The 23,082-nt window shown below is 52.5% G+C and overlaps 1 protein-coding gene across 2 annotated transcripts in view; it reads left to right on the forward strand.

The window, feature by feature from the left end:
• Positions 1-22,218: 22,218 nt before the first annotated feature.
• PPP2R2D (protein phosphatase 2 regulatory subunit Bdelta) overlaps positions 22,219-23,082 on the forward strand; it is a 44,497-nt gene continuing 43,633 nt past the window's right edge. Inside the window, exons 1-2 of one of the 2 annotated variants that reach the window (XM_082639376.1) lie at positions 22,219-22,391; positions 22,478-22,570. In XM_082639376.1, the coding sequence (XP_082495502.1) occupies positions 22,385-22,391; positions 22,478-22,570 (100 nt within the window). In that variant the 5' untranslated portion in view covers positions 22,219-22,384. The remainder of the gene's footprint in view (positions 22,392-22,477; positions 22,571-23,082) is intronic. The other variant, XM_082639375.1, reaches the window with a different exon arrangement.

Consider the following 23,082-nt stretch of genomic DNA (forward strand, 5'->3'; position numbering starts at 1 on the left):
CAAATGTAAAATAGGTAGCTAGTGGGAAGCAGCCACATGGCACAGGGAGATCAGCTTGGTGCTTTGTGACCACCTAGAGGGGTGGGATAGGGAGGGTGGGAGGGAGACGCAAGAGGGAGGGGATATGGGGATATATGTATATGTATAGCTGATTCACTTTGTTATAAACAGAAACTAACACACCATTGTAAAACAGTTATACTCCAATAAAGATGTTAAAAAAAAAAAAAGAGATGGGGGAGGTGGAGCGTGGTGTCCCACTCCCCATTCTCGGCCTCATGGGACGCTTGCTGTGTCTGGCGGTGCCTTGACCCCAGAACAGGCACTCCTGATAGCCAGCTGCAGCCACGCCCAGAGTCCAGAGCAGCGGGCAGGTGCCGCCAGGGGCCAGCACCCAGCCCTCCTCTCCTCCCTGGGAGCGGCCCACCGGAGAGCCGCGCACCGATGAGGCCGAGGCACCAGCCAGCACCCCCTGGACCCACTAGTGCCTCCAGGTGCCCCGTGGCACCCCAGCTGGGGAAGGACATCAGACCCTCTGGGTAGCTCGAAGAGGTTCCCGTTTAGTGATCCAAGAGGACTGTGGGTCTGAGACGGCTCAGAAAGGCCAGACCACAGAGGAAAACAAACACTTGACTTTAAACACGCGTTTTTTGTGAACGAGTGGCTATTTTTCTTGAAAGCATTAGCACGGTCTAACCCCACGACACACAAGCAAACAGACCTCAGGACGAGGCGTCCTGCTGGCCGCACGCCCAGCTCACAAGGCCTTTACGACAGGAGAAACCATTTATTTCATTCCTTTGAGATGCCTTGACACGTAAAACACCTGCCCATGACACAGCCCCTCCGCCCAAGGAAGGGCTGCCGTTTGCAGAATGGCCCCGGCCTGCTGGCCTGTGTGGCAGTGACGTGGTCCCCGGGCCCGAGAGCCACCGTAGCTCGCCCGGCCCCGCTCGGGAGGAGCAGGGCATCTGGAACTGGCCCAGCTGGAGCCCGGCCCTCCGGGGCCCAGAGCTGCTTCCTGAGAGAGGTCACCCCGACCCAGCCGGGCAGAGGCCTGAGAGCTCACGCTCCCGCTGTCCCCGAGAGCAGAACTGGCTCGGCCCTGCTCCGAGGGGTCCCACCAGCGCTCCCCACGTGTCCTGCTGTGACCCTTTCTGCCCCGGATGCAGCAACCCTACCCCCAGCCAGAGCTACGCAGCCCGTCCCCCAGGCAGCTGCAAGGAACAGGAACCCCGGGAGGAAAACGGTGGGGACAGGGATGCTGCATCAAAACCGTGAAATTGTTCATGCTTTTTACCAAAACAGCCCACCTCTGAGACCTTATCTTGAGGCACAAATGGGGGTTTCTCTTCAAACAAAGGCGTTACAGCCACTCCGTCCAAAGACCCCCTGAAATGACAGAAGAAATGTTTTGTAAATGTGAACCCACAAGCACAGGAGGCCACCGGAGAGAGATGGCAGAAAAGTTTCCGGAGAGCGGCAGGGGTCTGGGCAACGTGGGAGTTCTAAGCGTTAAGCTCAGCCCCCAGCTGAGGTTGGGAGTCCTCAGGGGCCACACTGAGGAGACCCACAGGTGTAGGAATTGGAGCCCAGCCCCCAGTGTCCAGGGAGGCCCCCCAGCAAGGCCTCTTCGGGGACCCTCTGGTCCCTCTCACTTACCTCACTCTTTGACACTGATGAGCCACCAAAGACCAGAAGATGCTTGAGAAAAAGCCTGTTAAATTAAAAGAAGAAGAATGGTGGGGGAACGGAGAGAGTGCAGGGTGCCAAAGGAAACTTTTTAAAGTTATAATTATTCCTGACATTGATAAGAAACGATACTGCATCTGTGAAAAATCCAAAGGGTCCCCTCTGGGGAGAAGCGGGGCGCAAGGCATAGGGTTTTTGTTGCCCTACAGAACAACCACAGTCAAAATACAGGACACTTCCATCACCCCGAAAATTTCCTCCTGCTGGCTTTTTAATCAACCCTCTCCCCACCTTCAATCCCTGGCAACCACTGGTCTAATTTCTGTTCCTCTTGATGTTTCTCTTCCTGGATGTCGTATGAATAGAATCATTGCACTTTTAATCTGGTTTCTTTCACTTCACGTGACATCCTTCGGGTTTGTCTAGGGCGTTTCGTGGCTTCGGTCTGTTCCCCTTTCCTGCTGTGTCATGGTCCTTCACACAGACAGGCCACAGTTTGCTCATCCACTCGCCAGTCAAAGGGTATTTGGGTTGTTCCTTGTTAGGGGCAGTTAGGAATAAAACCACTCTGAATATTCGTGGACAGGTTAAGTGAAGGTAACTTTTTCAGATACATGATTTGAAAAGATTTTTTTTCCCAGTTTGTGGCTTGCTTTTTCCTTTTCTTAACAGCATCTTTCACAGAGGAGAAGTTTTTAATTTTGATGAAGTTCACTTTACTGACTTTTTTCTTTTATGGCCTGTGATTTTCGTATCATACCTAAGAAGTTTTTACCAAATCCAAGGTCATAAAGATATCCTCCTATGTTTTCAACTGGAAAGTTTTCTGTTATTCCAATACGTATTTAAAGTTAAATTTGAGAGCTTGTTGGGACAAAAGAAGCAATGAAGGAAATAAAATGGAGGCGGGGGGGATAAATTAGCCCTTATCAAGTAGGAAAGAATTGGAAAATCACGTAAATTTTCTGGATGGATTATCTTGTGGATATGCCTGTCATAGTACTAGGAAAATGCAATTAAAGCCGAATACATAAAATCGTTCCTATAGGGCAGATATAGTCAGAAAATCAGAAAGCAATTCAATAGAATTACAAAATTTGTTTAAGCCACTGAAAACGAGGGGCAGGTATTGGAATATATTAGCAAAGTAGCCAATCTAGACATCTCCCATTAACTGTATTAGGTACATTTTTAGTCTGAGTATTTTACTGGCAGGGAAATGTACAAGGTGACCTTTCACGGTACTTTCTAGCACAGATGCTTTCCAGAGCACAGGTGGGAAACTTCCTTTTGTCATCAAAGGAAACCTTCTCTCAGGAAAGTGCCAACCGTGACTGTTGCGCACGTGTGAACAGCAACTTGGTGCTTTAAAAACAAGTTCTGAGTCCGAGGCCAAAAAATAAAGGACATAAATACATTCTTTTAAAGCTTAAATCACAAAAGGGTGGTGGGGGGAAATCTCATTTGACAACCACTTCCTAGAGAAAAGGAACCAGTTCCACGCTGTAATAAATGCAGGGATTTAAAATGTGGGGCAGAGGGAGGGGAGAGAGAAATAGGAAGAAAAATCCCCGGCAAGGGCTTCCCTGGTGGCGCAGTGGTTGAGAGTCCGCCTGCCGATGCAGGGGACGCGGGTTCGTGCCCCGGTCCGGGAAGGTCCCACATGCCGCGGAGCGGCTGGGCCCGTGAGCCATGGCCGCTGAGCCTGCGCATCCGGAGCCTGTGCTCCGCAACGGGAGAGGCCACAACGGTGAGAAGCCCGCGTACCGCAAAAAAAAAAAAAAAAAAAAAATCCCCGGCAAAGAGGATGTGAAGATGGATGAGAAGAATGAGGAAGAGGGGTTGAAGACCAGCCAGAGCAAGGGAGAGAGGAAGGGAAGAACAGAGCTCGGCGTTCATGTCAGACTTTGGGGAAAGTTGTCCCTTCCAACACTGTTGAAGATGTAGCCATTTTCTTGGCAATTTATTATGGATTATCTATGTGTGAAATAGATTTAGGTTTCAGAAATTTATTTTGCAAGCGCATGTGTCAGTCAGGTCTGGACAGATGTCCTTGGGTGATCAGCACTTACCCCGTCGCACGATGCCAGATTTCAGGGGTCCTCATTCCAAAACGAGACGGCTTCATTCCTCAGCGTCTGAAGGCTGGGCTGGAAACCTATATTCATGTCAGGTGTGAAATGACTTTTCCACTTCGCATCAAGCTTTGATTTAGTTAAGGGACGTTCAAGGAACACATGTACTGAGAGCGTCTCCCCTCCGGCTCTGATCCAGGGCAGTTAACAGAGCGAAGCCGGCCTGGTCGCGGGAGCTCCCGCCATCCGCTTCGGACCACTGCCCTCTGCTGCCCACGGGGCGAACGGCAGGCCGTCCTCAAAGCCCAGGAGGGGCAGGACCCTCAGGGTCCCACACCCACCCCGAGTCCGCCCTCGTCCTCCAGGAGCCGCCAGGAGCCCACGCTCGCGGCCCAAGAGGCCGGTGCAGGATCCCAGCACCCCTCCCAGACAAGAGGGTGCGATGCCTGGCCCCGGCTTCCCCCCCTCTCCAGGCTGTCCCCCTGCTCTGACTGTTCCCTGTAAAGTGGGAATGAATGAGTGAATAAATGAACAAATGAGTGAGTTAACAGAATGATGTGAAGCAAAGGCCCCCGTGACCCCTCCCCTGGTACCTGGCACTAAAAGAGAGAGGAGTTTCAAATTCAAGCAAGATTTAAGAAAAAACAACCTCCATCGACCCATTTCTTGCATTACGGAGAATGAAATCTAAAGAACTGATGCTAAATATTCACAATGTTTTTGCATAAAAATATCCCTATACTGACTTGCGGGGGCCTGGGGAACACTGGGGGCTGCTCAAGTGCCCTCCGATGGGGCAGGGGCAGGACATTGGGCTGTTGTTAAAAACGATGATCAAAAAGATTTTTAAAATATGGGGGAAAGCAGGATTCAAAGTTGTATCTATAATTTAAAGCAATTAACTTAAAAATTACGTATGAAAATTAGCTAAGCTGACTGTTTAGGAAGGCAGGAAGGTAGCGTTGTCCTCCTTTGGGTGGTAACTTCCCAGCGACTGCAGTAGCTCATCTGTGTAGACGTGCAGGTGGGGATGTTGATAAATAAATGTCTTTAAGATACGTGGCCCCCAGGCAGGTCACAGCCTGGACCGAGCCTTCAGCTACAAGGCCAGGGAGTCGCGCCCATTCTGGGGAGGAGCAGAGGGACAGTCCTCAGTGTCCCCAAGAGGCTGAGCTGCCTCTGATTCTCTGAAGGTGATTGTCACTGATACACACACACAGGACACCACTGCGACCCTTGTGTCCAGAGGCTGAAAAGGAGCAGAGACCACACCCCAGCTCTGTGGATGATGGGGGCCAGGAAGGCACTGCTGTCAGGGCTGTGCGGCTGGGAGGACCCTGGGTGGGCCGGGAGCCCGGGGCAGCCTTCCATGCAGCTGGCACGGGCACCCTGCCTGCAACCCGAGTCACCGCCTCAGTACGCACCTGCCAGGTGTAGGGGCCCGAGGAGAGGGGCGGCCTCCTCCGGCCGCGGAAGGAGCCCCTGCCTTCCATCTGGAGTGTGACTTGAGTCTGTAACAGGGCTGATAAGGACACAGAAGAGTCACTCTCTGAGTTGGCTTCTCTCCGAATCCATCAAAAAACACCTACGGGCTTCCATTCTTGCTCAAGTGTCGCCAAAAGACACTGATAAGATTCAGTCTTTTCAAAAAAATAAACTTCCCCCCCAAAATAAATAACCTTCCCGACTGAAGCTGCTCTGCTGGAAGGCGTTTGTGAAGTCTGGGATCCCGGGACCCCCCTTCCTCCAGGGCCACACTGAGCAGCCTGGCTGAATGGCGACTGGCTGACCAAGACACTCAGCCAGGGGGTTCCCTCCCTCCTTCTCTCTGGGGGAAAGGCTTGTGGGAGGCATGGTGAGGGGGGTGGCCTCCGGGCTGTGTCTGCCGTGGCCACCCGTAGGGGCAAGCTGGGCAGAGCCAGGAGGATGACGAAGAGGGGATCACACTTGAGGCCTGGAGCGGCACTGCCCGGGCCTGGGAAGGGAGGATGCCTGCAGGCGTGGGTCATCATCGTCTGTGCCCAAACCCCCTGAGACCTGAGAAAACACTTTTCAAGCTGACCACAGGAAAGAATGCATATCATTTTATGTTCTAACAATAATAAACTAAAATTTCAACTTGATTATATTGAAACTGTCCCAAATTTATAACCCACCACATTTTGAGACTGAGGCAAAACAGACTCTGTGAGACCTTTTGCTCTGTGACTCAGCAGATCCTGTGTCCTTTAAGGCCACAGAGCAGACCTAGAGCCCTAAGGCCCAGGGCCGGGCCCAGGTTGCCCTTTTACCCAAGGGGACAGGGGGTGTTCTGTGGTCTGAAAAAGTCTCTCTCTGAGAGGTTGAAGAGGTTCTGTACCCACAGCCTGAAGATCTAAGCAGGAGACTCATTTGGACTCTTTAAGGGCCTTTATCATAAGTGATATACAAATAGACGAACAGCAGAAAGCCTTCCAAGGAGGTCTTTGAGCCCTAAGGCCTGGTAGATGGATTGGCTTCCCCACCCTCCCCCACAGAGCAACGCCACTGCTACCCTGAGGCTTTGGGAAGAAAGGGCTCTGGGTTTCTTGAGAAGCTGAGGACAAATGGGGATAGGTGTCCCCAGTGGCTCCCTGATAATAATCATTGTGAATTCTGTCCTAAACCTACATTAATGGACGTGAGAAGATTTAGGAGAGGGGTGGACAACAGGAGAAAGATGGACTTGCCAAGAGGGGGCGGCAGCCATGCGGTGCCACCTGATCCCCGTGAACCCTTCAGGGCAGCCTGATTCTTCCAGCATGCCCCAGGTGGCCTGAATTCTCCCTGATTCTGGGATTCTCTCAGCATGCACAGCGATGGCCTGACCCTCCCATGATCCTGGAATTCTCCCAGCAGGCACAGCAGTGGCTGGACCCTCACTGGAGGTAGAAATGCAGACCAGCTGCCCCAGAGGCTCCTTGCCCTTCTGTAAAGAGAGGGATGAGCTCTAGGCCACCTACTAGAGTATATCACCCAATACAGTAACCATTAGCCACATAAGCTAGTTCACTTAAACTTAAATTAATTAAAATTAAATAAAATTTAAAACTCAATTCTTCAGCCACACTAGCCACATTTCAATAACACCATTTCAACAGTCACTAGTGACAACTGTACTGGACACTGCAGACCTAGAACATTCCACCTTGGCATGAAATTCTATTTGCAGAGTTCTCCTAGGTATAAAACTCTGATTCTCACCTCCAGGCCACACCCTCCCAGTCTGGGTATCAAGGTCACCTCAAGGATCAATTACTTCACATCTACTCAGTGGGCCCCAAGAATTGAGCAATTCCAAAAGCAAGAGGAAAAACTCCAGAGAGCTCCCCCTTTCTGCCCACATGCTCAGTGGATGTTTCTGGAATATCCCCCAGTGTGTAAGCAGCAATGAAACCATAGTCATGTTGGTGTCCCAGGAAAACAGAAGACAGCTTGAGAAGGCTGGCCGGAGAGAATGACACTGCCGCCCCCCTGCTGGGGCGTACTCTCAGATGACATAAATCCACATTTACTAAATAAAGCTGCAGCATTATCCATTTAAGGCATGGAGTTGACTTTTCACTTCCTAAAGCCTTCATAATTGCTTTTATTATTATGCCAGAATTCTATCTCAGTTGAAATTTTCTGTTTTTGCGTCCTATTAAAAGTGTTAATAAGCTGTATTTAAGACCTTACCTTGCAATTATGTTGAACAGACTAAATGAATCAACACTGGCTCTTAGTCCATTCAAGGGAAAAAATGGAACTGCTGCTAATTTAACAAATATTTTAGAAGTCAGAGCTGATGAACATTTAATGCTGTCCAAAGCATATTTGATCTATGGTGATAAACATGGGGGGCCATTACCTGCAAAGCCCTGTGCCAGGTGGGTAGGGGAGGTAAGTGGATGGGCCTCGCGCTAGACCCCGGGGTGGGAAAGAAGGAGGGGGTCACAGAACAGGGAAAGGCAACGCGGGTGATTTGACAGGACCCGGGGTTCCGAGGCTCAGGTGTCCACGTTCCTCTTTCTTATTGATGACAAACAGGCTCATCTGAAAGCAGCATTTTTTTTTTTTTTTTTTTTTTTTTTTGCAGTACACGGGCTTCTCACTGTTGTGGCCTCTCCCGTTGAGGAGCACTGGCTCCGGACGCGCAGGCTCAGCGGCCATGGCTCACAGGCCCAGCCGCTCCGCAGCATGTGGGATCTTCCCGGACCGGGGCACGAACCCATGTCCCCTGCATCGGCAGGCGGACTCTCAACCACTGCGCCACCAGGGAAGCCCTCGTGTTCAACATTTTAACGCTCGTCATTTTAGGTCAGTATAGCAGAGTGGAGGAGAAAATATTCAGTCATTGGTTTGGAAAAACGAGACTCCATAAATAATGTAACTAACAATAAATGAGTAATTTGGGTACCTTTGTAGACTACAGAGTGCTCGCCTGCTGGCTGGGAACGGCGCCCCATCGTTGCCGTTAGTTGGACACATAATTCCAAGTGTCCGAGGCAGCTGGTGCGCTGAGTCTGGGCCGTCGGGCCACGTGACCGGCCACACGTTTAACAGCAGCGGGGTTTGCCTGCGGACGCGGGAAGGTGCAGGCGAGTCCGAACGCCCTGAGGTTGGGAGCTGCTCCACCTCATCCTCAATAGCGCATCCTCGTGAAGACCCATCACCCTTGGCCAGGTCTCCACCTGCTGGGCAGCGCTTCTGTCTCTGCTTCTCAGCCTGGACCGCTTCCCTCCGTGCTGGGGTCCCCGAGCACACAACCCACTGGGTAAAAAGGATGCACCTTCCTGGACCACCATCTTACTCCATGGTAACTCACTTAGCAGTATTTCTATATGAAGGTGAATGAGCATATTATACATAGAGTGAAATACAGTATTGGAATTTAAAAATCGTGAATAAAACATGTACGATACTTTCTGTGCGTGGCGGGCAATCCCGGGTCACTCCCCAGATCGCTGCTGGAGTGGTGAGTTCACTTGCCTCTGAGTTTGGAGAAAGTTCAAGCAGCCCTGGGTTAGGTGTCATCCTACCGGTCATGGTCTCCCTGGTATGGGCCCTGTCATCTCTCCCTGGGCGATCGTGGGCCCTGCGCCTGGCAGGCCTGCCCCTGCCCCTCTCTTTCCCTCCCACCAGCCAGGAGGAAGTCCCCGGGGTCAGCCACTCAGGGCTTTGGTGGTGTTATTTGGAGGTGTGATTGCCTGAGTGTGTTGAAACTTTCGTCTGGGAATTGATTGGATTTTAGTCTTAGGGCTCATTTTTACCTCTTAACAATGATCTCCGTGTCATATATGGGGGAAGAGAGAAGCAGTACTACTGAGAATGAACAGAGCTGTGGAAAGAGCCCGGCAAGCTGCACCCTGGAGACCCGAGGGGCCCCTGCAGAGCACCCCCCCACAGACCTCTCAGGGACATAGCTGATTAAAGGGGGGCAGGGCCGCTCTTTAAAAATGCTGCTCTCTTGGGGCTTCCCTGGTGGTGCAGTGGTTGAGAGTCTCGCGTACCGCAAAAAAAAAAAAAAAAAAAAAATGTTGAACACAAACTGAGATCCAAATTACAGAGAAATGAACCTTCAGGTCTTGTGATAGATATTTCTGAAGCCTATTTGAAAACTGTATTTAGAATATCAGATAAGTGAGAGATGGTAGAGAAAGGCTGCAAAATGTAAGGAGCCATCGCTTCATCACAGGAACTCCGGTGAGATTACAGAGCGCTCGCGGGCATCACGTGTTTACTATGTGGGACATCCATCCCTCGATCACTCATTCAGCCGCAGAGGTTAAAGCTCCTCAAAGGCCAGGTCTAACCAAGGGGAGATCCCGTGGGTGGGCAGATAAGCCCCCAAACATCACCGCCCTTTACAGCTCAGCCTCTGGGCCCAGGGTCCGTGCAAGGCTCGCTCCTGTCCCCCAGGGTTTTATGACCGCGTACCACACGCCAAGCCCAGGGGAGACTGTGAGAATCCAGGCCTACAGGCGGGGCCTTACTTAGGGGTCCTCTGTACCCACCAGCACAGAAGTGGAGAAGCAAGGGCCCACGGGGCCCTCAAGCTGCTCAGTCTGGAGGAAAGCACCAGACTCTGCTCTTGGACTCGGGAGGTAACAGCCATCACTTCACGTCTAGTTGCCCAAATGGTGTCTTTCCTGGGCCCCTGGCATCTCCACCTGGGGGCTGCCGGTGCCCCTCCCTCAAATCCCACCTGGGAGAACCTAAGAGGCATGGTTTCTCAATCCGCCCGCTACTGCCCCCTGCTGCCACCAGGTGTCACTGCAGCGACAAGGCCCAGGGTCCACTGTAGCCCGTGGAGCCCTCTACCTGGTGCCCAGTTGCCCAGGCTGTGAGGTTCACAGATGTCCAGCCTCGGCTTCTCCAGTCCTCGCCGGCCACCAGCCATTTCCCACGGCCCCCCGTGTCACCACACCGCCCGGGCCAGCCGCCTCCTCGGATGGCCCAGGTCCTTCCTGTCTGGGGATCTAAGTGGGGGGGTCCCATCCACCAAGACCCCCCAAGGCTGAGCCTCACAAACCTGACCCCTGGCTGCCAGGAGCCCACCTCCACATGGGGAGGGGGAGGGTCGGCCTTGGGGGTCCCCTGACCCCCCTCCATTAGCGTGACAAGGAGAGCTGGTCGTGGACTCGACTCAGCCCAGAAGGGTGACCCTCGTCTCATCTACCGGACAGTGGTGAGCTCCGCGGCCTCCCAGCTCTGGCGGTCCCAGTGGCTTCCTCCGGAGCCAGGGTGGCGGGGCTGCGGGAGAAGGATCCCAGGCCTGGGACACACGGGGGCCCTGCCCCGGTTGCCAGGTGAGGGCAAGGGGCTGGCTTGGGACCGTCAATCCCCCCAAGAGGAACCACCTCTTCATGGCTGATCCTGGCCAGTCGCTACCCAGTGTCCCTCCTCCATCCTAGGAAGCAGCTTTGATGCTCCCGGGGGCCGTAGGTCTGCATGAAATTTGGGCTGAACGTGGTGGACGGCTGGTTCCTGCAGGCGGTGAGGGCCCAGGGCCCGGCCCCTCGCAGCTGGGTGTGTCCAGCGTGGCTCTGGCTCAGCTGTGACCCAGGACCCTGGGGACCAGGGTGGGAGGTGCCCATCGTCCCATCCATAGTCGCGCGGGTGGCTTGGCCCCTTTCCTCTTGCCTTATGGAGCCTGATTTGTGACACGAATCAGGAAAGAAAGCTCTAACTAAGTCCCGTGAAGAGTCACCGAGGACAGTTTCCTGGCACCCTCTGCTCAGGGTGCTGGCGGAACCCCTCCACGGGGGCGACGATGCAGCCGGGGCAGTTTCATCCGTGTTCCCTTCGGGGAACTGTGTTTCCCGCGTCCACCCCAGCTGAGGGACCAGTGCCCCAGGGAGTCCTGAGAAACGGGCATCTTCCTCCAGAGGGGGCAAGGCCTGCATCCTCATCTCTAAAAAGGGACAGTTACAAGAAGACGATGAAGATTGGGGGATGGGGAATAACCTTGGAAAATACAACCGGGAAGTCCTAGTAAACTCAACAGCACTATGTCTCATCTCACACGTCCTCTCGTTTTCCGCAAATTAGCAGAAGTCCAGCAAAAATTAAGTCACTAGAACAGAGGCCGCAGGCGCCCACCCTTTAAATGAGGTGCAAGGGCGCCACCCTGTGGCAGCTCTCTCTCATCTGGTTTGCAGCCACTTTCTAGGTTCTGGCTCTGATACGGTGCGTTCTGCATCTTCCTTCTTTAAGTTTATTTATATGGGTGCCTGGGACGTCCACACACCCCACGCAGCATGTACAGTCCCGCATCCTTCCGGAAGGCCCGGGGGAGCCAGGTGGTCAGCGGACAGCCTCCTGGTAGCTCCCTGCCTTCTTTGTGCCCCGGGAGTCCGGACCCTGCCCCACCCTGGCCGAGGGGGTGTCTCCTGAGAGTGTGTCCCTGGATATCTCCCCAAGTGGTATGCGCAGAGCTCCAACCACAGAGCCTGGAGGATAAACAGTGAAGGGGGCTCAGCTGTGGGTGGGACTTTCTTCCCCCCGGAGAGGCAGGTACCAAGTCAGGGAGTTTGTCATGAATCCAAATTAACTTAGGGCTGGTCACACAACGCAGAAAGGATGCTTTGTCTCTTTGGGGCCCAGGGATGGATGCCAGACTTTGTCTCCTCTCCCCAGCTGTCGGCCTGACCCCACCCCCAATCCTCCAGACCCCCACGGTCACCTCCACCCAGCAGCTTCCCTCCTCCTACAGCAGCAATGGACCTCGGCCGGAAACCTTCAGCAGAGGCTGTGTGGCTCCATGGGGGACCCTGGTCAATGGCACCGTGCCCTCTCCCCCAGCCCCAGGGTCAGTGATGGGGGACCCCTTCCCGGGATGGCCTTGAGACCCAGGAGATGAGGGGGCAAAGCCTGCAGGGAGGGGCTGGCTGGGGAAGAACACTCCCCTTCTGGTCCCCTAGGATCAGAGCTGTTGGGCCCCAGGGTAGCCAGTTCCGGGCCAGAGTCCTGGGCCCCAGGCCCGAGGGTGGAGCCTAAGGAGTTGAAGTGGGTCCCCCTTCCCATGGTGGGAGGAGACACTGCCCCCCACTCATAGTCTCTAGTGCAGAGCCGGGCTCAGAGCACGGCAGGGGCTGAGCTGATGTGTGGAAATGGGACAAGCACCCCAATTCCCGCCATCCCCTGCTTTAGAAGGCGGTCACAGGGTCGCCCAGGGAGGGGCCCGTCTCTGCTCTCCCCAGCGGGCTCCTGGGCCAGAGGAGGAGTCCGGGGTGGGTAGGAGGGCTGGGCTGGGGCAGAGGCTGACTGGGGACTGGGAGACGGGGGTAGGGTGTGAGCGGCCCTGGCGGAGAGCTTTGCCGGGGACAGCAGATCAGCCAGGAAGCCTCAGGTCTCTGCCACCCTCGGAGGGAGGTGATGGCCCCCCCTCCCCATACTCCCACTATCACCAGTGCCCACACTCTGAGGCCTGAAGGACCCCACGCAGGGGTGCCACTGCCCCCACTCAGGGGCCGGGTCAGCACTCTGGACCCAACTGTCCCTGCCTCCTGAGCTCTGGCCACATGAGCCCATCAGTTCCTCCCTTCCTGGCCCCAGCTGGCCAGCAGGGGGGAGGGGGTTCGTCGGCCCCAGTGGGTCACCCCTGTGTCCTGGGCCTCCCTGCGAACTGGTCTTGTGGCGGGAGCTCACCTGCATCCGCCTCAGTTTTTGTGACTCTTCAAATGAAGGTTTTCCAAATACATCCTCATCTTCAAGATGTCTGTCTAAGTTCCACAGTGCATTTAGAAGAAATGCAGCACAGAAATGGGGCTGACATCCAAAAGGAATAAAAAACCATTTAAAATCTTCACTGCGGCCGCTCAGAAAGCATCAAGGTGGACTGCCCCACAGGAGTCCTTGCTGTCTGCCTCTCCATTGCCCATGGGGCCTGTTTCCAGGCTTCACCCCATCTCTTCACTCAGCCGGGTAGCTGCAGTCCCCTTGCTCCCCCTGGGTGTCTGCATCTGTCATTGTCTCCTCCATGCTGACCCTTCCTGCTGCTGGCTGCTCAGAGATATGGGTCCAGGTCCTAATCCCTGGAACCTGTGAAAATGACCTTATGTGGAAAAAAGGGATTTTGTGGGTGTGGTTAAGCTAAGGATCTTGAGACGAGACCATCCTGGATGATCTGGGGGGCCCTAAATGCCATCACAAGTGTCCTTATGAGGGAGGCAGAGGAAGACAGATGCACGGGGTGGGGGGGGGGCATGTGAGACGCAGGCAGAGGTTGGAGTAATGCTGCCACAAGCCAAGGGATGCCAGCAGCCACTGGAGCTGGAGAAGGCAAGGAACAGACTCTCCCCTCCAGCCTCCAGAAGGAGCATGGCCTGGCCGGCATCTTGATTTTGTCCCAGTGGTACTGATTTTGGACTTGTGGCCTCTGGAACTGTGAGAGAACAAATTTCTGCTGTTTTAAGCCACCACATCTGTGGTGATTTGTTACAGCAGTCACAGGAAACTCATACTCCACCCTATCTCATTTCTCTGGACTCCTTTGTATATTTTGGATACAAGCCCTTTATCATATATTCCTTTTGCAAGTATGTTCTCCCAGTCTGTGACTTGTCTTTTTATTCTCTTAATAGCGTTTTTCACAGGGCAGAAGTTTTTTAATTCTAGTGAAGTATAACTTATATATTTTTCTTTCTTGCATTGTGCCCTTGGTGCTGCCTCTAAAAACTCATCTGCAAACCCAAGGTCACCAGTATTTTCTCCTATGTTATTTTCTAGAAGTTTGCATTTTGCATTTAGGTCTGTGATCCCCTTTGAGTTAATTTCTGTGAAGGTGTAAGGTCTGTGCCTAGACTTTTTCTTTTTTTCTTTTTTTTTTTTTTTAGATTCGTTCTTTTGCAGGTAGATGTCCAGCTGGCCCCAGAACCACTTGCTGAAGACTATCTGCTCCATTGACTGCCTTTGCTCCCTTGTCAAAGATTAGCCAACTATATTTATGTGAGTCTGGCTCTGGGCTCTCTAGTCCGTTTCACTGGTCTATTTTTCTCTTCTCTCACTGTGCCCATTACCACAGCTTTGTATTAAGTCTCGAAGTTTAGGAGCATCAATCCTCGGCTTTGTTCTTTGTTCTCCTTCAGTATTGTTCTGGCTATTCTGGGTCTTTTGCCTCTACGTATAAACCTTAGAATCAGTTCACTGATATCCACAGGACAATTTGGTGGGATTTTGAAAGAGCTTTTGCATTGAATCTATAGGTCACGTCAGGAAGGACTGACATCTTGACAATACTGAGTCTCCCTATCCATGAACATTGACTATCTCTCCATTTATTTAATTATTCTTTGACTTCTTTCATCAAAGTCTTGTCATTTTCCTAATACAGATCTTGTATGTATTTGTTAAATTTATACCTCAGTGTTTCTCCTTTCTTGTGCTATTGTAAATAGTGTTATGTTTTTAATCTCAAATCCCATTTGTCATTGATGCTATATAGAAAAGCAATTGACTTTTTATTGAAGTATACTTGATTTACAATTATGTGTAGTTTCAAGTGTACAACAAGGTGATTCAGTTATACATATATATATTCTTTCTCATACTCTTTTGCATTACAGGTTATCATACGATATTGAATATAGTTCCCTGTGCTATACAGTAGGTCCTTGTTGGTTATCTATTTTATAGATAGTAGTGTGTATCTGCTAATCCCAAACTCCTAATTTATCTCCCCCTGCTCCCACTTTCCCCTTTGATAACCATAGTTTGTTTTCTATGTCTGTGAATCTATTTCTGTTTTTGTAAATAAGTTTACTTGTATCTGTTTTTTTAGATTCCACATATAAGTGATATCATATTATATTTGTCTATCTCTGTCTGACTTCACTTAGTATGATAATCTCTAGTTGCATCCATATTGCTGCAAATGGCATTATTTCCTTCTTTTTTATAGTTGAGTAGTATTCCTTTGTGTATATATACCACATCTTCTTTATCCATTCATCTGTCGATGGGCATTTAGGTTGCTTCCATGTCTTGGCTATTGTAAATAGTGCTGCTATGAACATTGGGATACATGTATCTTTTCAAGTCAGAGTTTTCACTTTTTCCAGATATATGCCCAGGAGTGGGACTGCTGGATCATATGGTAGTTCTATTTGTAGTTTTTTAAGGAACCTCCCTATTGTTTTCCATAATGGCTACACCAGTTTACATTCCCACCAACAGTGGAGGAGGGTTCCCTTTTCTCCACACCCTCCCCAGCATTTATTGTTTGTAGGCTTTCTAACTTTTTTTTTTTTTGGCCCCAAGGATTGTGGGATCCTACTCCCCCAACCAGAGATCAAACCTGAGCCCCCTGCGGTGGAAATGCAGAGTCATAACCACTGGACCACCAGGGAATTCCCTGTAGAATTTTTTAATGATGGCCATTCCGACTGGTGTGAGGTGGTACCTCACTGTGGTTTTGAGTTGCCTTTCTCTAATGATTAGCGATGTTGAGCAGCTTTTCATGTGCCTGTTGGCCACCTGTGTGTCTCCTTTGGAGAGGTGTCTCTGTAGGTCTCCTGCCCATTGTTGGATTGGGTTGTGTTTTGTTGTTGTCGTTGTTGAGCTGTATGAGCTGTTTGTATATTAATATTTTGGAAATTAAGCCCTTGTTGATCACCTCATTTGCAAATATTTTTCCCATTCCATAGGCTGTCTTTTCGTTTTGTTTATGGCTTCCTTTGCTGTGCAAAAACTTATAAGTTTGATTAGGTCCAATTTGTTTAATTTTGTTTTTTTCCTATTGCCTTGGGAGACTGATCTAAGAAAACATTGCTACAATCTATGTCAGAGAATATTTTGCCTAGGTTGTCTTCTAGGAGCTTTATGGTGTCATGTCTTATATTTAAGTCTTTAAGCCATTTTGAGTTTATTTTTCTATATGGTGTGAGGGAGTGTTCTAACTTCATTGATTTACATGCAGCTGTCCAGATTTCCCAATACCACTTGCCAAAGAAATTGTCTTTTCTCCATTGTATATTCTTGCCTCCTTTGTCATAGATTAATTGACCACAGGTGTATGGGTTTATTTTGGGGCTCTCCATTCTGTTCCATTGATCCATATGTCTGTTTCTGTGCCAATACCAAGCTGTTTTGATACTGTAGTTTTGTAATATTGTCTGAAGTCTGAGAGGGTTATGCCACCAGCTTTGTTCTTTTTCCTCAGGATTGCTTTGGCAATTCTGGGACTTTTGTGATTCCATATAAATTTTCGGATTATTTATCCTAGCTCTGTGAAAAATGTCATGTGTAATTTGATAGGGATCACATTAAATCTGTAGATTGCTTTGGGTGACATGGCCATTTCAATAATATTAATTCTTCCAATCCAAGAGCATGGGATATGGAAAGCAGTTGACTTTTGTATGTTAACCTTGCATCCTGCAACCTGGCTATAATTGCTTATTTGTTCTAAGAGGGTTTTCTTCATCAATTCTTTCAAGTTCTCTACATAGACAGTCATGCCGTCTGTGACCAAAGAGAGTTTTGTGTCTTCCTTCCCAATCTGGATCCCTTTATCTTTTTTTCTTGGCTTTCAGCATTAGCTAGGACTTTCAGAATGATGTTGAAAAGGAGTGATGAGAGGGCACATTCTTGCTTGTTTCTGATCTTAGAGGGAAAGCTTCTAGTTTCTCACCATCGAATATGACATTAACTGTAAGGTCTTTGCAGGTGTCCTTTATCAAGTTGGGAAAGTTCCACTCTATTAAACATTTACTAAATTATTGTGTGTGTGTGTGTGCGTGTGTGTGTGTAAGACCACATTCATAATGATACAGCTTGACGCTTCTCAGGTTTCCATTTATAGTCTTTGGTTGAAATTTGCGTCTCTCACATTGAAAGCCTTTGTTCTTACCAACTTGGCCAAATGGCTCATCTGCTTTGTCCCACAAGGACGGGCTGTGGTGAACACTGGATTCTGGCTCTGCTCCCTGGCAGGGATGACCAGGAGGGGAGCTGGTGTCCCAGAAGATGGGCAGCCAGCATCCCTGGCTTCCTAGAGAGAGCAGGGGTTGGGGGGCAGAACCCTCCCGATGGGCCGTGGAAGTCATTCCCGGCTGTGGTTTGGTCTGCGTCCTGGGGCAGCATGGGTGGCACTAAAGGGACCCGGGTCTGGCTCCCCTCTGACCCTCTCAGCCTGAGCCCTGAGCCTCGCACAGGGCAGGGCAACTCGTGCCTTCTACCTCTTGGAGTCTGCACTTTATTTTTTAAATTCAAATAAAAATAAATCAAAGGATGCGTTTCCTCCCAGGATGTATCACATTCATCAAAGCATCAAACTCACACTCTGCAAGACAGTGGCCGTGGGCAGCCATGGCCTCCGAGCAGAGGCTGTATTTCAAGAGCCACACCCTTGAAACCAGTGGCCTGAGGACCAGCTCCACCTCCCAAGGGGGGCAGCCACAGCCCTGTTCCCAGAGACCCGTGTCGAATGAGGGCTATGCTTCTGCTTTGCTAACGGTGGTTTGGCACAGGTCAGATGAACAGTCCACCCCCCAGGCGGTCCTGGTCGCCACCACGAGGCAAGTCTATGCTAACACGCAGCCCCGTGGTCCTCCCCTCCACGTAGGACGCAGACACAGAGGGCTCTGTATCTGCTGCTGCCCCTCCAGGTGCCCACCCACCCAGAACGCTGAGCCTCCCATGTGACCCCCACCCCGAAGGTCCCCCCATTTCCAAGATGCTTTTGTGGGCACAGTGCCCAGCTCCGGGAGCACCCTCTCGCCTGTCCCCAAAGCGCCTTCGCACTTCCCCGCGCGGCCAGCAGAGGGCAGCAGGCAGCCGAGGAAAGGTGGGCAGGGCCTGGGTCCAGCCAGTGCGGCCGCTGGCGGGGCAGCCAGAGCCCCTCGGCCACATCCTCCAACCTCGCCCCCGCTTTGGCAGTAAGCGCTGGGGGCCGTAGCATGATTCCCCTCCTCTCTAAAGCTCAGCGACGAAAATCACCCACATTTAGACACAGGCGACAGTTTTCAGAGATTTTGTCTGTCTTTTCTTGCGACCGCGTGACCAGCGGGGATGGCCGATGCTCCTGTCTGCCAAGGATGAGGAGACAAACTCGGGCCCGGGATCCCTAAGGGCCTGCGGCTGGAGAAGCACAGCGGGATTTGGAAACTTGTGACCCAGAGTCCAAGCGCCTCGGCGCCCACGTCCCCCGGAGGGTCGTGTGGACAGTGGCACCCAACCGGGGCTGAGCACTGTGGTCACCACGCTCCCAAAACAGGGGCCGCCTGGGGCGCGCGTCCATCCCAACTGCGCGCACCCACTTTAGAGCAATTCCCAGGGGCTGCTGTAACGGGGTCCACACCCCCAAGTTCACGACCACGTGCTGGGACTTGTTTTTAGAGCTCAAACTGAGCTCCTGGGAACCAGCACCACCCAAGGCTGGGGCAGGTGGTAAGGGCACACCCTTGCACTTTGCATTTTCAGTTGATTCTGGAACTCTGTCTGAACTTGGGGCGTGAGACCCAGTAGCGTGTCCGAGTAAACCCCTAGGTGTAGTGGGTGCTTTGCAGCTCACGAGGCCAGTGTCTGAAGCTGATGGTTGCCGCAGGCAGAAAGAAAGAGTTCAAGAAAAGGGGTCTCATCACAAGGCATATCTGAGCTGATGCAGGAGACGGAGGACAAAGGTGTGGGTTCCCGAGCATAGCTGGGGTGGGCGGGCCCTTTCCTCCCGGGGCCTTCTGCAGCCTCTCAACGTCACCTGATCAGTCAGGCTGACTCATCTCCCTCAGGATGCAGCGGAGACTCAGATCGCCAAGGAGCCTTTGAAGAACAAAGACCTTTTTCAATGTACAGAATTCCTAAGTTACTAAGATAAATGGGGGAAGATTTGACATTTCTCGCACATAATTTAAAATTCAAATCTGCTCCCAGTAAAGGAAAATTACAAGATATTCTGAACTGCAATTCAGATCCTTTTGCTGACGTGAGGGCTCGAAGCTGCTTTAGATCTACCTTAATTTCTATAATCTAGAGAACAAAAGCACGTTATGGAATATCATGAAGTTAATATTTTTATGTTTGAAAGGAAGTTATTCTGGATCCTTTCATTCTGCGTAAATTTCTGAGAGTCACCCCTGTTGTTTGTGTCTGTAGCTGCTTCTCTGTTATTATTGAGAAGTATTCCCTTGCATGAATAACAGTAAGCTAGACTCTAATATGCACCAGGCATTTCACAATTTGGCCATGAGATCTACAAATAATAAAACAAGAAAAATGCTTTGCGATACCCAGTGACTTGTAAACACCAATTAGAATCCAGAGTAACTCACTGGATATTTAAAGTTCGCTGGCATTATGCAACAGAATGGTTTAAAATCTCTTGATATCAGCTGAGGCACAGTGGGACACAAAGGAGGCAGCTCTCTTTTCAGGAATATGTTCCTTTTGTGTTATTTTTGTTGTTTTAAGATTTTAATTTAATGGTAGCTAATTAACCAAAGAATGCAGTCTAAACTAAAACTAATTCTCTTGCTATCACTTCTAAAGACCTATCTTTAACACACATTAAAGCAATTGCATATAAGAGAGTCTGAGAGTTAACCTGAGTTTTCAACTGCTCAGGGAAAGACAGCTAAATCTATCAGGAAAAAAAGGAGATTACAGCCCCACTTCTCCACTCCTCTTCACAACAAAGGATCGTTGCCCCTCACTTCCTCCGCTCTCGTCTTACTTTCTCTTCAAGCCTCTCAAGCAGGATGCACCGGCCACTCCACAGTGACTGCTCTTGTCCAGGTCAGTAAGGGTGTCCCAGCTGCTACAACCAAATGGTCCCTCCTTGGAGGTCCTCCCACGGAGCTTGAGAGCAGACCCCTTCCTGCCCTGTCTTCATGGGCTCAGGACCCCACGTGCTCCTGGTTCTCCAGCCCTCCTCCTCAGCCTCCTCCTGGGCTCAGTCCTCGGTCCTCTTCCCCACCTACCCTCCCTCCTGGGGTGAGTTCACCCAGTCTCTTCTGGCTTGAAATGCATCTCGATGCTGGCGCCTCCAGAATCTACAGCTCCAGGTCCCAACTTCCCCAAGTGCTCCAGGTCTGGATGTGCAGCTGCCTTTGCAACCGCTGCACAAGTTCACAACCAATCTCTCAATCGGCCTGCACCCCTGCACCAGCCCAGCCATTCTTCCTGCAGCCGTTCCCATCTCGGCGCCAGGAAACTCCCTTGTACCGGCTGCTCAGACCACGGATGCAGTCGTCCCCAAGTCCCTTCTCTCTCACACCGCATCCACTTCACAGTCAGCCCCGGGGCGCTCCGCCTTCAACATGCCTATCTCTGAAGCCTGACCGGTTTTCAAGCCCTCTCCCCAGGACCACCACATCCATGACCACTCGACCGTCAGCCCTCTGCCCGGACGACCTTGGCTCCCTACAGTTCATCCTCAGCAGAGCAGCCACAGTGGCCCCACTCAAGGCCAAGTCAGTCGTGACCCTTCCCTGCTCATGGCCCCATAGCTTCGTATCTTGCCTCGACTCCATCCTGCTTCCCGGCACAGCCTCCTCCCGATGTCCGCGTGGCTGCCTCACCTCCTCGAGGTCTTCTCCAGTCACCGTGTTTAAAACTGCAACCCTCCCTAGATGCACTCCCTTGCCCTCCTTCCTTGCTTTATTTTTCTATCCAACTTCATCTGACTTACTAAGTACTTTGCTTTACTCCTGCTATTTTCCTTTCTTTTATATATAAATTTATTTATTTAATTTATTTTTGGCTGTGTTGGGTCTTTTTTGCTGCGCGGGCTTTCTCTAGTTGCGGTGAGCGGGAGCTACTCTTCATTGTGGTGCGTGGGCTTCTCACTGTCGTGGCTTCTCTTGTTGCGGAGCACGGGCTCTAGGCGCGCAGGCTGCAGTAGTTGTGGCTCTCAGACTCTAGAGTGCAGGCTCAGTAGTTGTGGCGCAAGGGCTTAGTTGCTCTGCGGCATGTGGGATCTTCCTGGACCAGGGCTCGAACCCATGTCCCCTGCATTGGCAGGCGGCTTCTTAGCCACTGCACCACCAGGGGAGCCCACTCCTGCTATTTTCTGGATCCCTAAACTGAGATGTAAGCTCCCTGAGGGTAGGCATTTGCTCTGTTTACCCCCGCATCTCCTGGGCCGTGAACAGGGTGGCACATAGCACGAGCTGATCAAAAAATAGTATTTGTTAAGTGGACAAATGTTCCTGATTTGGAATGATCATCTTCTAGAGGTGCCACATGGTAACTACCAACTTCACAATATCACTGGAAGAAGTTATGATTTCGGACACATAAACCCCACAGATGAATAATCCCTCCGTAAGGCCACAGAAAACACACCCAGGAATGAAGGAACGAGCGATGGGCACGCTGCACCGCAACGCCATTTCCCTAAGACTCTACACTGATGGGGCTCAAGGAACCCTGGGAGACAACGTGAGCTCTGTGCAGGGCTGCCGTCAGGTGTACACTGATTACCGGGGCTCCAGCTGTGTTCGAGGAGAGTGATTTGCAGTGCGGCCAGGGGCGGTGAGCCGGCATGATGCTCTCAGGTGCGGGGCGCTCCAGGTGCGGCCCGGCCCGGAAGCTCCGCCCACCGGTCACTGAGCGCGCTCTCCATTGGCTGCTCCGCCGAAGGATCGCGCTCTCATTGGCCGAAGACTCTAGGGACGGGCCCGGCTCTGCCTCGCGGCCTCCAAAACTCCCCAGAGGGGCGGACGGCCGGCAGCGGCCCCGCGGCTGATCTTCAGGGGAGCACCAAGCTCCGGGCTCACAGCCGCCCGCCGGCCGGGGCGTCCCCGGCGGCCCTGAAACCCCGTTCCCAGGGGGCGGGGCGCGGCGCGGGGCGCGCAGGCGCAGTTGGCGCACCGGGAGGCCCCCGCGGCCGTGCGTCCCGCCCCGCCCCGCCCGGCTCCGCCCCGCCCCGCTCCGCTCGGAGGAGACTCCCGGCGGCCCCGCCCCCGGCCACGGCTGTCGGAGGCGGCGGGGGATGACGTCATCGAGCGGGACGACGGGCATTGGGCGCCATTTTGAAAAGGGAAAAAAAAATACGGCGGCGGTGGCGGCGGCGGCGGCCGGGCTGAGGTGCTTGGGCGGCAGCAGCACGGCGGCCGCCTCCTACGTCCACCGCCGCCTCGGCGCCCGGCCGCGCCCGGCCGCGCGCCGGCCGACCGGCCATGGCAGGTGAGGGCCCGCACGGGGCGGAGTCGGGAGCGGGCGAGGGCCGAGGGGCTAGGGGCGCGAGCCTGACGCGCCCGGTGTATCCGCAGGAGCCGGAGGCGGCGGCTGCCCTGCGGGCGGCAACGACTTGCAGTGGTGTTTCTCGCAGGTCAAGGGGGCCGTGGACGAGGACGTGGCGGAAGGTAAGGCCGCGCACCTGGGCGCCCCCGGGGCCCGGCTGGGCCGCTCCTGGCCGGGACGCGGGGCGGGCGCGCGCTCGGAGGTCCGGTCCGCCGGGGAGGCGACGCCGGCCCGGTCCCTAGGGGAGGCGGCCCCGGGGGTTATGTCAGGGGCCCAAGGTCGCGGAGCGCGCAGATGTCGGGTCTCCCGAGTGGATTCTGGGTTCTTTGCGCTGCAAGTGGCTGCCTCCTGCGTTTGCTGGAGCTCCGGAAATAACTGCAGAAGCCGGGGACTCGAGAAACGTAAGCTTGGGGTAACTGCAGACTGGCAGGAGCCGGGTGGGGAATCGCTCCGGCCTGGGTCAGGTCGGGGTCTCTGTCCAGTCACCTGTGCGAAGGGGGCATCCTGTCCGGCCTCAGTTTCTTCTTTAAAAACAGGGTCGGACCCCTTGGTGCTTTAGATTGCTTTCTAAGGTTCCGAAGTTTTTCAGTTTTCTTATCAGCTCTTTCTCCTTCTCCGGCGGCGTGTTTTAAAG

This window comes from Mesoplodon mirus, assembly GCF_964341445.2.
Source record: "Mesoplodon mirus genome assembly, chromosome: 2".
Classification (NCBI taxonomy): Eukaryota; Metazoa; Chordata; class Mammalia; order Artiodactyla; family Ziphiidae; genus Mesoplodon; species Mesoplodon mirus.